Consider the following 14,347-nt stretch of genomic DNA (forward strand, 5'->3'; position numbering starts at 1 on the left):
AAATATTTCATTGGTTATTAACAGAAAAATGAATTTACAAATTAACTGATTAACTTAATTAAATTTCTGATTACTAACCAAATATGGCCACTTGAATATAACTTGAAAGTTGAAAAAACTTTTCGCATTCGTTTGGCATACAAAATAGTGTAGAGTTTAGGAGACGAATTCCAGGATTGACACTTGGAGATGGATTCAATTTATGAATCAATTTGACTTCTGAATTTCAGACTCAGTCAGTTTGCATAGTGAATCGAATCGGTGAGTGATAAAACGATTTACGGAAAAATTGAATCTAAGTGCCAACATTTTCCACAGTTTCTTTCAATAAATTTGTGTATGTGTATTGCAAAAAAGAAGCAAAGAAAATAAAAATTGAATTGAAACAACACGAAAATTCAGTGGCGTTTACAGTGAATTAAATAATGACAATTTCGATTAGTGTTTTTGTGTGAGAAAGTGTACATTACAATGGATTTACTAGTGGATTTGTCCAGCCTGTCTGAAGATATTCGAGAAAAACTCGCGGAGTTGGACTTGGAATTATCAGAAGGTAAAGTTTTGAATATCAAAATGGGGAAATATTTCGTCTCACTCTCGCTACTTGAACACCACTTAAATATTGCGTGTGGATTATGATTTTGAGTGTTTAATTTTACCATTATAATATGGGAAATGCACTTTGATAGACGGATCGATATTTTTCAAAGATTTGATTTTTGTTTTGATTCGCATAAATTGAATGAAGCTTTTCGTAATATGATTCACTCAACTCGAACCTTTTGTTTTTTAATTCTCGGAGACATAACATTAGGTGTTTTGTTTATGCATTTGAATTTACTAAAAATAAATCAGTGATACCACTCATGTCACTGATTCATCTACTCCTATACATTTATGAGAGGTAACTAAACTTAAGATTGGCTTTAAGCAAATATCATACCTCATTATTTGCCCACAAAAGTGCATACTTAACCAGAGCTAATCGGACCAGGCGGCGTTTCATATGCAGTCACCTAGCTATTTACCTCTACATCAGGCACATTAGAAACGCATGAACTCTAAATAAAACACTTTACGCAATGTCGAATCGACCGTCGTTTTATGAAAACAATGAACAATTTCCACTGTGTGTGGATGGGAAACCGGTGAAAAGAACACATGAGAGTTTATTGATTTTTTGATATATTTTTTTCTCATTTATTATTTTAGGGCGTTTGACTTGTTTCTGTTTGCTTAGTGGTTATGCTTAGGTTTAGCCGATTTAAATTAAAGGAGTTGTCTCTATCGATTTTATCTAAACGCTTAGGAATAGAAGATTCGTTGATTTAAGTATATTTACCTCCTTGAGTCTTTACTGAAGTTTCGCTTCTCTCAACAATTGTTTTGAATTTCTAGATTTCGCTTTCATTTTGTTTCAAAAATATTCTAAGCTTTTAGGTTCAACATTGCATAATCGTTTCTACATTCACATTACGCTTCATTTTGTCATTTATATATTCAGGCCGTTTAGAGTATAGGGATTGTGAAAATTGCCTAAAATAGTCATGTCACAAACATGTTGTTGATACAGAGAACGTGTAATAGAAAAATTTGCATAACTAGGAATTTTCATTAACTTCCGTAGAGCTTGTAGCAAGGCTACTTTCGAGGGCAACGGCTGCATTGATAATTTAGTGAATAGTGAATTTGTTGGCTTGTATTTTGTGACAAGTGTTTCCCTAGACGAAAACATTGCAATTGCACTAACTAAACAAATATTGAGTAAATGATAACAAAACTACTTTTTCCCGCTTCTGAAGCATTTACGGATTTCAGAGCAGAGACATAGACAAACCCTTGAGGTTGCAATTCCAACATTAGATTTGCTGTATATAAAACTAAAGGAAACTACGAAACATATAAATTTTTATCCTGTACAAACGACGACATGGAAAGGTTGCGATGGTGTGACGTTATTGTTGTTCATCTAGGGAGATCAATCGTACATTTTTCCACGACTCTTTGTTGTCTCAACATCGCTTACATGATAAAACAGGGTATCTTCAGTTAAGAGGAACATGTGGGACCGATTTATTCACATACTATAGTTGTTCTACATTCAACATTGTAATTGGAAACCACGAAGTTAAAGTCCTGTTGTGTTATAAAGTTAAAGTTCTTCTGCCGTTCAAAGTTAAACTCATTTTGTCTTTCATGTATTTCCGTATGTTTGAAAACAGGGGCGGATTAAGGTTTTCAGCGCCACTGGCATGTAAAAATTCATTCCCAAATTTTAAAAATTCAGCGCCAATTATGTTCTGTCTTTGCATTTTATGGCACGTATTTTAGAGAACATTATTAAAAATTCGTATGGAGCACGAGTTTCTCCAGCGCGAAGTATTTCCAGCGCCATGGGCACGGTACCGAATGTCCCATGGGTTAATCCGCAACTGCTTGTTAAGTTGACAAAACTAAAGCTCAACGATCCCTCAATCTTTAAACTAAACTAAGCTTTAAATTTTATCCAGGAGCTGCTTCTGTTTCTGTCAAATACACTACATAAAAGAAATGTTAAATTTCATCGAATTTTGTGTAAAATATTCGATGAAATATAGCTCCTTAAATCCTTGTTTATAACTTGCTGATATTTGTATCGACCAATACCTTTAATGTGCATCCTATTCCACAATCATTTTTCCTTCCTATTAACGATTTGGTGAAACGATTCAAATTACATAGATAATGGAATCCCGTACGTTATCGGGCATTAGTATTGTTTCCTTTCAATACATATGGATTTTACTCAGTTAAAACAAACAGTGGCATGATGATGAGACTTTCTTATAAATGCAACTCGAAATTCCGTTAACAATATTTCACTGGGTGGGAAGACAACTGTTCATTGTTATAAGAGTACCTTAAACAAAACATCGACACTTCGAACTTCGACAGTTTAATCTTTCAAATGTAAATTTATTTGTTTCATCGACAATAAATTTTAATTCACACACGACAGATATTGTCCCGTATCATATTTTACAATTTTTTTTTATTTATTACCTTTTGCCATGACGTCATGTTATCTTGTATACATGCATGTGTCTTGTACAGTAGTATGACTAAAAGTCATATTCCATTCGTTGAACAATTCTTTTTTTTTCGCCGTTGTTATCGATAAAATTTACACTGTGTTCGATTGATTTTACCTTATTAACACACTATTCTATTGTATAACGTGTTGGTAACGCCGCACCAGGCATTATGTTCACATTGAGATTGAAACGTGTGCGATTTTTTTTTCTGTTAAAAATCACAAATCAGCAAACAATAAAATCGATAATGTTCGCGCTATGATTATTGTTGAAGATTCTGTTGCTTTATTTTTTTGTGTTTTGTTTATCTGTTTGTCTATGTTAAATATACACATAACAGCACACATAATCGACGATGAAAAGATATCTGCTTTTATTTCGTGTATGAATAAATTTTCAACACTTTCCATTCGGCTGTGTGTATCTCATTATTGATATAATTGATCTTTCCATCATCTTAATTTAATTGGATGATGGTTGGATTTTTAGTCGGATCTATTGAATGCGCCGTGTCTGTGTGTATTATTGTCAAGTGTACTTATAATGCATATTTCACATCGTTTAATTTTTTGTTTATTTATTCCGGTTGAGTAGTCAGAAAATTGAGTTATATCGTTTTTCTCTTTTGTTTGCACTTGATGCTTGCTCCCATTTCGGAAAAACAAATATTTTGGCTACGTGTTGGTCTAATTGTGAGACGGCCTTATTTGTAGACCATTTACACCTCAAGTAATGGTACACTGAATACGGAAAATAGATTCTTTATGATACTCTTTCATGTACCATTTTGCAAAGCTGGCAACACTAGAATTCACCAAAGTGTTCGTCCAACAATTGAAGTTAAAATGCCAAGAATGATAGAACTAATCCATGCAGTTAAAGGTACTCGTTTCTCTGAAATTATTAATTTTCACATCGCAATTGCTTATAACAGCTTTTGATTTATGGTCGATAATCCGCATTTAAGTGGGGAAAATAAACGCATTTCATTGAGGTACTTCAACTCGGCCTTGTTTAATTAATGAAAATTGGAAATGTTGATTTTTTTTTATTACACGCTTGACGTAATCAATTCATTGAAAATATTTAACTTTTGTTTATTTATTTACTGTCCTATAAATATATAAGCCATGCACAGAGATAAGTGCGTCGTATTCGGTTCGCTAAAAAAAACCGTTCCCGTAAATGAGTCAAACGTTTGTACTAAAATCCAAACAATCAAGTACTTTCATTAATTGTATTTGTAGATAAGAGTCAAAGCGATTTTATCGGAAGAAAAATATGAAAAATTTTACACAAGTAACATCGTCGCAATCAGGAAAATCGTTGTCAAATCGTTGTCGATTACAAAATATTTAATTCAATCAAATAGATGTGCTTGATTCATAGAATGTCATTATCAACCGAAATTGTCGACTTATCAATCGGGTGTAGTATTTCCTACCTACATATCTTCCAATCAAATGCATACAATGAGGAACTTTCAAATAGAATTAGATTCCGTACGATAAATGCTCGATTGGACAAAGAACACTATTTTTCCCTTGGATTGTAAAGTATTTTGAAATGCAGATGTAGAATGTTGATGTCAATATACGGAGGAAGTCTATGCATAAAATATCCAAGGTGATATAGGGAGTGGGCTCGATTTTGCTTCTTTTAAAAAAATTTTCAGGGTGGAAAGATGTGTGGCTGTGAGAAAACATGAAATCGACGGAAATCTTTTTTTCTAGATTTGTGCCAGACTGACACTGTCAGTAAAATCGTTCAAGTCCAGTATGGGCTAGTAACAAAAACGCAACAAATATTTTAGGATCATTTTTCCTAGCAAGAGACCACCTCTTAGCAACTGTAACTCCACAAATGAGGAGAATTTATCAAGTTGTTAGATAATTCCAAAGTGTCATATTAAAGACTTCCTGTAGAGTTTTCGAAGAAAAAAAAGTTTTCAAGCAGCTGCTGCTGCTTACTCAACAGTGCTGAGTTGAAGTAATTTTTGAGAGGTTTTCAAAGATTTTCGAATTTATCGAATACAGACACTCTGTAAATTTGTGTGAGTTGTACAAAATGTCAGGCTGGAAGAAGTCTAAAAATCTCTGTAGATGTTTTCTCATACCAAAACTTTTGAACTGTGGAAAACGGTAAATTTAATAAAAAGAGCCAAAATTATGTACTCTAAAGATGAGTGATATCTTTCTGATAAACGTTGACTGTAGATGTAGAGCTCGTCAAAGTATATATATAATGGGATGTGTCGAACTCTCGAATTCATAATACACTTTTACTGCGACATCTTAACTTTTCCTCTTCGCGAAGTAATTTATCTGAAAAGGAGTTCTGGAGTTCTGACAATTCACCTTTTTTTATAAGAGAAATCCGGAATACTTTCTGCGTTTCACAAATGTTTAAAATTGTCATGCATATGAAAGCGAATATAAAAGCGAAAAGCAGAAAAAAATAACAAGACTCTCGTTATAAAATTTCAAAATAATGGATTTCGAGTGCTGAACTTAACCTGTCTCAAATTATAGCACTGTTGGCCGTATAAATTTTCATTGCATAGCACATAACAATGCATTTAAGTACAATGTCGCTAATTAGTACCGCACATAAACATAATTTCATGCCAGTCCCGTTTAAAAAAAATGCGAAAATGCAGCAGAAGAATGAGAATGCTAGAGTAAAAATATAAAAAAAATAGAAGAAAAATGCATGAAAAGCTTCATATATTCTGTTCAAGCGGAACGCTCGATTCATATTCGTGTCTAGCGTTTCAAGCGTACACAATTTCGAAATGTATAAAATATATGGAATGACTCAAAAAGAGTTTTTTTTCTTTATTTTCTTGTAGTTCCCTTTTCTATGTTCGTTTTGTCTTGACGCAAAACACACGCCTTGTTAGTCTCAACGACATCGTAAAGCGAGATAAAGTTTTAAAAACTCTTTTTCTGCTAACTCATCAACGATTTTGATCTACTGATGGATTTTACTTTTATGTGCAGACATAACATTTAAGTGTTTTACTGTAGTGAAAGGCCTATGTCCATTCAGTCAAAAAAATAAAACCATTTTCCCGGTCGATGCTAAAAATAGAAAATTTTTGAGTAAAAAAAGCATTCCGATCGAATATCATGTTTGATTAACAAATTATGGTTTTATAAACCCTTCCTAATTGACTTCCGGATAAAAAAAAGTGCTCGTTTTAAATGAAAGCGATATATAAAGTGACACTGACATATGCGAATTTCATGGTTGAGGATTCTACTGTGATACACTTCTGTACACATACATACAATATGGTATGCTCATTTGATATTTAAATGAAATTTGTATCAGTCGCAAAACGCATTTTTATTCGACTGTATGGTCTAGCGTGTCTGGTATTTTTTTTTTTCAATTCGGTTCGCTTTAAAATGTGGATTTAACAATTAAAAGAAATGTGCCATAAATGGTATGCAGAGCTACCAATTTCCGGTACCAACGAAAAAACCAATTTCAAGTCAAATTTTAATTTTTCATTAAACTCAAACCCTTAGTGTTATTAGTTCTTCATGTAATTAGATTACGTCGAGACTTCACTTGACGACGACTTTCTTTTCCACTTGTTATTTCATCATCCCAGTGTATATCCAATTTTCGTTTTATCCACAAGATTTTCTTACTTTCTTCCACACCCGTTTCGTGTCTGTATGTATATTATATGCGTAGCCTATGTACCCACAACATTACGCAAATATAAAATTAGATTACACTTTTAATTTCGACGAAAACACCAAATTTTTACCTGTTTTCGTTAGGAACGAAAGAAAGGAAGAACGAAAAAAAAAATCTTTACCTTCACTTTATGTGTAATTTAAAAATTTATTCCAGCTAATGGCTTCCATCCGCTGTGAATGGTTTGTGGATTGTGTGTAGTGAACACCATTTTTATAAAAAAAAAAATACAAAACACGTAAAAACGTCATGTTTACTCAAGAAAAAGTAAATACCACAAGGAAAAACGAGCAAAAATAAATAGATATAATTACATACAACAAGAACATTCGAATGTATCTGTGAAGGTTCTTATCATCATCGCCGAAATTAATACCGATACTCTTCCAAATAATTGAAACTTCATTTGTGTAGCGCGCTGTATGCCTTTTTAATATTAACACTCAAGGTAGATTTGACACTCACTTATAGCATTTCATTAGACAAATGAAATATTAATTCAATTATGCAAAAGAAGACGATATTTAAACAGCGTATGAAAATTGACTTTAATTAATGGCAGCGAGCAAAAAATTTATATGAAAATTGAGGTTAAAACTTTTGTCAAACGTGAGTCATTAAATATTTTTTTTATTGTTCCTCTCATATCATTAGCGGAACAGTGTCAGATATTTTATAATATACAGTGACTTGTTCATAACGTAATTGTTAAGCCATGTTGAGCCAACGCATATATAATAATCGTCACATTTTTCGTTCGGTGATTTTTGAAAGTTATTTGCTTTTATAATCTTTTAATTTACTACAATGTAAATATTGGCAGAGTATCATCCTTGTGATTATTGGGTTTATATACGAAGAAATATGCAAAGTTTTCGATTTTTTCCGTTTACTTTTGTGTTATCTTTACATTGATTTCAATATGTATTGAGACATTATAGCAATGAATACACGAATTTTGTGATATAAACAAACTTTGAGCAATAAGCTTCAGTACAATTACAATTACTCTTGGCAACGCACTTCAAGCATAACTGGTATCCAAAATAGGTTACTGAAAATTGACAGTGTGTCACACATCTGGAAAACACTTTAATAAAATATTTAATACAAAATAATACTCTATTCGGCAGCTGTCGACCATTATCACTTTTGCTTGAAGTACGATGCTCTTGGCCAAGAGACAGTTACCGAAGAAAGTTTCTCAAAAACACACGTGTGATTTTGAGAGCACCATAAAATTGTTTCCAATTTAATGAACGTAGCAGCATCCTATGTATTCTGTTTACTGCCTACCACATGCGAAATATTCCACATGTAATCGATCATTTTTGCAGGGAGCAAATTGCTATGTAATGTTCAACTTTCGCATGGGGCAGGTATTAAAATAAATTTTGCCGAAAGAAGAGCCATAATAAAACAGCAAAATAAACCGTGCAGACTTTTCATTCATTGAGGTATCTTTCGTAGCTATTGTAAAATTTAAAACGAAGGTTTCTTCTTCCTGCCAATACATAATTATACCATGCAAATGATGGACTTTTAAATTGTTGCATATGTTGGTTTCAGCTGCCATGCTGTGCTGGCTAAAATGCTTGTGAGGTATCAGCTGTTTTGGTGATATTGTTACACAATTTTAAAGCAAATTGCTCAAAACAGGCGCCTGCCGTTTTCGTATAATCTTTGTTTAAATGGAAGACATGGTCTGACATTTACTGCTGCTTTTTTCAGGAACCGTAAGTTAAAGAAACAGCTGAAATTTCGAATGTGTGTCATTTCGCTTCGGCGTACCACTTGTCTGTAATTCAAAATTTACAACCCATGGAATTTCTGCACTTTATACCAAATTACTTTCAGCAAACAAATATCATCTAAGTTAATGTGTCCAAATTGGAAGAAATTAACAATTTTCATTTATCACTACCACTGGCTGATAGCAGCAGCATTTACGACCACATACTGTCCACTAAATTATAACTTTATTTAAATGCAAATTGAATATGTTGGTCTTTGACCGCAAAAGCAAACCATATTCTACGTATACAATATTCCTCATTTGAATAGTCATTGTGGTAATTGACGTTTTATTTGAATTTATCTCAAAACTGAATATTCTATTCATAAGCTCAATTTATAGAAAAGAGTGAATGGCTAAACGTAATGGCCATAAGACATAATACATAACAATTGTGTGTATACCGATATACGTATACCATCATAATATCCTCCTATATAATATAAGCGCACCTGTCTTGATCTTAAAATATCATTTTCATACACATAACAACCCAACAACTAGATGTTGTTATTCAGATTTCTTTATGAACTGTTTCAAAGAATTCCTTTGTATTTTGACTGTTTTATGTTTATAATAAAATGGTAAATAAGCGCTTTGTAACACGTGTTGGTGAAATGGTTGAGATAAAATCATTTATTCGCAGGTTAAACTGCTTTTAATACTTCCTGTAACCCACAATCATACCAAACAGCATAAATTCCCAGCCTGTACTTTGTATAACAAACTTTATAGTGAACCGAATAACCTGATACCTTCATGTAAGCTATGTGGATGAAAACTATGAGCGTCGTTTATGAATGATGCTCAGCTGATTACATAGAAACGTGCCGATAGACGTGAATGGCAAACAATCTTTTGTAACGAATGTTTACTGTTTACTGTGCGATTATTCTAATCCGATTCGGCTGAGATTTCCCGAGAAAACCAACCCCTTGTTTGTCCGCATAAGCTCTGAGGCCAACACTTCAGTTAACGTGCTACGAAGCTGTATCCATGGAGCTCTTTTCGGAAAATTTATGTTTTGACTGTTGCTAGAATTGTATTCCGGCGACTGTTTTGTTCAAATGTTGATTTCGAGGTAGATACTGGAGATTAACCTTTTACAAGCGGAAAACAAACGTACCTCCGAATAATCGTCCCAGTTTGGTGGATTTAAAGGTTTAAGAAAATTGGTAAAATTTCAATATAGTTAAATAAGGCTCGCGATAACTGTGTAGTTGGTTCTCTCATTCATGTTCAACAACAGATTTTAAGAACTTACAATATAATGCTGGCTTTTCTTGAATTTTTTATGTGTCCCCGTAAAAGACCAACAATCGATAGGATTAAGTAAATAACCAGAGATAAGAACCACACGTACGGACACGCTCGAACAACATTCTCGTCGAATATCTAAAAATCGATAATATCAAATATTTTACGACATAAACACCACTCTGATAAAGACACTGTCTTATCAGCTTACGAAACAGTTTGTATGCGTCGGTTTTATCCGTAACTCGATAACTCCATTTCGATTGAATTTATACAAAAGTTAAATATTGTCCCGATTCGACATTTTAATACAGTCCCAGGTAAACCGAATCGATAACTTCTCTCTGCATTTTTTTTTTCTGTGCAGATACCAATTTGAAAGAGAATTCATAAATGGTTTATGTCAAAGCCCAATGTAACCTATATATTAATATTAATGGTAACGTTTAGATGATGTGTATAGAACCATATACATTCCATATATGTATACAAACAGCTCCCAATGAAACGACACAAGTTTTATCTGTTCCCCCAGGAATGATATTGATTCATATTTTGTACGGTAGCCAAAGAATTTTTATTTCCATGCTTAAAAGTATGCTCCATTTATATCGTAAACTGAGATATGGAACATGATACGTATCATGACTGTATGTTAAACTGGATTTTATTTCCGCGAGGGTCTCCGGTACATTAAACAATTTTCAACAACATGCAAAGTATTATTGAATCTATGGAACATAAAATTAATTTCATGCAAAATTCATGTTCGCGTTGATCGTAAGGTGCCGAAAATGATTCTATAAATTTGTCTGAATTTTAAATAAACATCTCGTTCCACAGTCTTTTTTTTTATTAAAATACGCAACAATGTTTCCCTACTCATGCTTCCTTTGAATTCAAGTGTATGTATTGCTATAATCGCTGTCAGACATATTGGAGCTTCTAAGTGGCTATAATAAATTCTGTTCCCGAAGTCATTCGTAGTGACTTGATGTTAACATTTTGTGTTTTCTAAAAAGCAATGCAAATCGTAAATATCGACTACACAGAACTTGGAAAAAATATTGAATCATCCGAAAGGAATTGACGATAAAAGTTCTTCGCAACGATAATTTAGTCTGCATATTTGGTTTACAGAGGGATTACCATTTTTTTAACCAGTTTCCCAAGCTAAAAAATATTCTGTTAAGTCGATATATGTGTGCACACACAGTCGTAACATGAGTCACTTTCCAATATTTTGTCGGTTAATTTTAAAAACTTTTGCATTGCGGTCTCAAACATTCAAAGTATGGGTCATTGTGCTTGTTTTTATGTCAAAATTTAATTTCGCTTTATTCGCTAAATGTTTGCTACGAACACTTTCTTCCGTTATATCATCAATAAATTATCTCCATGAGTCAAATTTATTGTAGTTAGCTCATCGGTCCTTGGAATCAGCTTATCAGACCAATGATTTTTCGTAGAAAATGACTTAGGTGAGGTTTGCTAGTGGAATATAATTCCGTTATTTTGAGTAGATTTTCCGACAACGTCATATTTTTAGTGAAGAATTTTGAGTGTTGAAAATTTACAAGAAATAAAAGATAACGAAAACGCTGCAAATGCATTGCTTTTTGCTAATCTATTGATCAATGGAAGATAAGGGATAAAATATTATATTCCGTAACAGATTTTGGTTGATTCTATAATCTTTATTAGAATCATCATACTGAAACGACTATATTACGTTGTTATAGCAAGCGAGCCAGGAACCTTGAAGTGATTCTTTTACTGTTTTTAGAGTATTCTCTCCATACAAAATGCCAATAATGGATGCCAGATTATTGTCAGCATAATTTGGGTCACTTAGATGATAAATTTGTGCTGAAAAGAGTATATCAGCTAAAATGCCAATAGATTGTGAAATGTTGAAAAACTGACTAGCAAATATTGTTGGGCAACGATAAACTTGACCGATTTCGATTTTAACCAGACATATTTTTTTCGATTTTAACCAGACATATTTTGAACAAAGTATAACCATACGTTACATCATTTACCAAAATAACCAGCAAATGTTGGGATTATCAAAGAGAGAAAATCTTTTACTTTCAACATACATTTTGCTATATACACGAATTAGAGTTAAGCTCTGGCATTGTCTTCGTTGTCGATAACAGCTGAATAGCCTAGAGGTTCCAAACGTTATTCTTAGTTAATCAATTCTTATGCAATTTCATCCAAAGCTAGCCCGAATGAATCAAATTGCCAGAAACTGATCCGAACGGAGTCCATAATGCATTTAATGCAAAACCTGTAATTCAAAACAAGCTTTTCAAATGACAAACATGTGTTGCTTGCGGCCACAAAATAATTACCATTTGTACAGTGGTACGGGCACGGGCTAAAACCTTTTAGAAAATGGTGTTTTGTGAAAAGACATTTTACTCTGTGGTAGACTATTGCGATCCACAATATTTTCTAAATTTAGAATATCATTAATCATACATCGACGGTGCATGCCGGTGAAACGTGATTACAAAATAATGATGCCCCATTTCGAACATATCTATTGGAGGTTTGACTGGGTTGCGGCTTAAAATCTTGCATTTATTGATCAAAATATTACACAGAATGAAATAGGAATGTTTATTGAATGGGTTATTTAGATCTGTCCTGTTTTCGATAGATTGTTGCACGATATTTATGTGCTTTGTGACCTATATTTGGTTGAAAACCATGGAATCGTGTGTGCATTATTGGTAAATATATGTCGGAAACTATGTTGAAGCGAATGCATGTTTTACTCTATGTCTTTAGATCTGGGTGTATTTCACGTTTCATATATGAGCCTGAAACTGATGGGTTTTTTTTTCTCGTTAGATTATATCATTCGGTTGAAATTGTGTGTTTATAAACTCAACATGAAAAATTAAATTAAAGAAGAGGAGTGTGCGGCAATGAAATGGAAACTAAACAAAACATTGAATAAATTCATTTTGAATAATTTTAAATTGAATTAATGAAGAAATATTGTACTGCAGTAGAAGACTGCTGTGTGTTTATAATACTTTATTGAGATTGGTTTGGGCAGATATTCTTCTCTTCTTAATTTAGCTGATATTTTGTGTGCATCAACTCATACTATATGTGCTGCATTGACTATGAAGAAATCAGGTTTATCATAAATTTAGATTGAACTTGTACTCTTATAAAGATGCTAAGTAGGAAAAAAATAAAAAAAATTCCTTAGTTTGTCTAGAAACTATTTGTTTCTCTGCTCTTCCTTTGCGTAGATATTATTTTGATTGCTCGAAATTAGTTTTTTTTTGAAACGGTTTTTATAAAGATGTTGACATTGGTGCACGGCATGCACCGATATGCTGATGTAAGGCCTGCAGCCTATTTTCTTGCTCGATATGACGTCTCACATAAAAAAAGTGTAATTTCACTTCTACAAATAAAAAGAAAAATACCTTTGCCGACCGGCCCATCTGCCGGTTGTGGTTATATCGTTATATGCTTTCATTCATTTCTCATTTTAATGGCATTGTACTTGTGTAGACATGAAATTAAGTTATGTCTGTGAGAGTGTCGACCAGTCCCATAATGGGCAATCTGATAAATTTTGAGTGGAATTGATGTATAATTGTTGTATTTTTGATGTAAAAGTGTTGTACAAGAGAGGTGTTGGGTTGTATTGGAGTGGTGTTAGTGTTGTCTTACTGATGTAAAATCGAGGGAAAACTAATGTGTGGGTGGTAAAGTTGTTGCATAAATTTTAAAATATTCGACCATCGTTTTTACATCACTTATACCACTATTCTCCACCTTAATACCACACTTTTCCACTTTGTTACCACACTTGTTGGTGTATTAGTGTGTTTTAGTGTTGGGTTGGTGTTGTCTAACTGATGTAAAGTAGATGGATTATTGTTGTAAGAATGGTGTGGTTGTTGCATAAAATGTTGCGTTTTAGTCCATCATTATACATTCCCCATACCACATTTTTCCACCTCAATACCACACTTTTCCACTAAAATATCACACTTTTCCACATTAATCTCATTACAAGATGTTGTATCAATGTTGTGTCCATGTGGTGTAAGTGATGTAAAAGCGTGGATTATTGTTGAGTTCTGTGACGAATTGATTTAATTATCTTTTGCACTTTCTTCTCCCGGCATCACAATTTCATTAAAGACTGCCACTGCACTATCAAAGTGCATTTTATGTTGATGTTTTTTTTGTACAAGACACAGCTATTTAATTTTGTCTTCTTTTCTTTTCAGGTATGTTTCGATATTAATTGAAAGAAGTCTTTTGACTGCGTATCAAACGATACACGAGAGAAATGACTGTTCGCGACGAGGATGTAGCAAAACGTATGGTCAAACAAATGAAGTAAAAGAGTTTGTATATCAGTGGGAGAAACAAATAACAGATTTTTGCACCATTTTGGTAACACAGTGAGTGTCTATTTTCACTTAAAGAAAACTTCAAGTGAACATTAGAATAGGAA

The 14,347-nt window shown here is 33.1% G+C and overlaps 1 protein-coding gene across 5 annotated transcripts in view; it reads left to right on the forward strand.

Moving 5' to 3' along the window:
- Positions 1–223: 223 nt before the first annotated feature.
- The window catches only part of LOC119071125 (disco-interacting protein 2), a 78,269-nt gene continuing 64,145 nt past the window's right edge, over positions 224–14,347 (forward strand). For 4 of the 5 annotated variants that reach the window (XM_037175791.1, XM_037175788.1, XM_037175789.1 and 1 more), the window contains exon 1: positions 225–553. In XM_037175791.1, coding sequence (XP_037031686.1) covers positions 472–553 — 82 coding nt within the window. In that variant the 5' untranslated portion in view covers positions 225–471. Of the gene's footprint in view, positions 554–14,347 lie in introns of all 5 variants that reach the window. The other variant, XM_037175787.1, reaches the window with a different exon arrangement.

The sequence above is a fragment of the Bradysia coprophila genome (assembly GCF_014529535.1).
Source record: "Bradysia coprophila strain Holo2 chromosome IV unlocalized genomic scaffold, BU_Bcop_v1 contig_144, whole genome shotgun sequence".
Classification (NCBI taxonomy): domain Eukaryota; kingdom Metazoa; phylum Arthropoda; class Insecta; order Diptera; family Sciaridae; genus Bradysia; species Bradysia coprophila.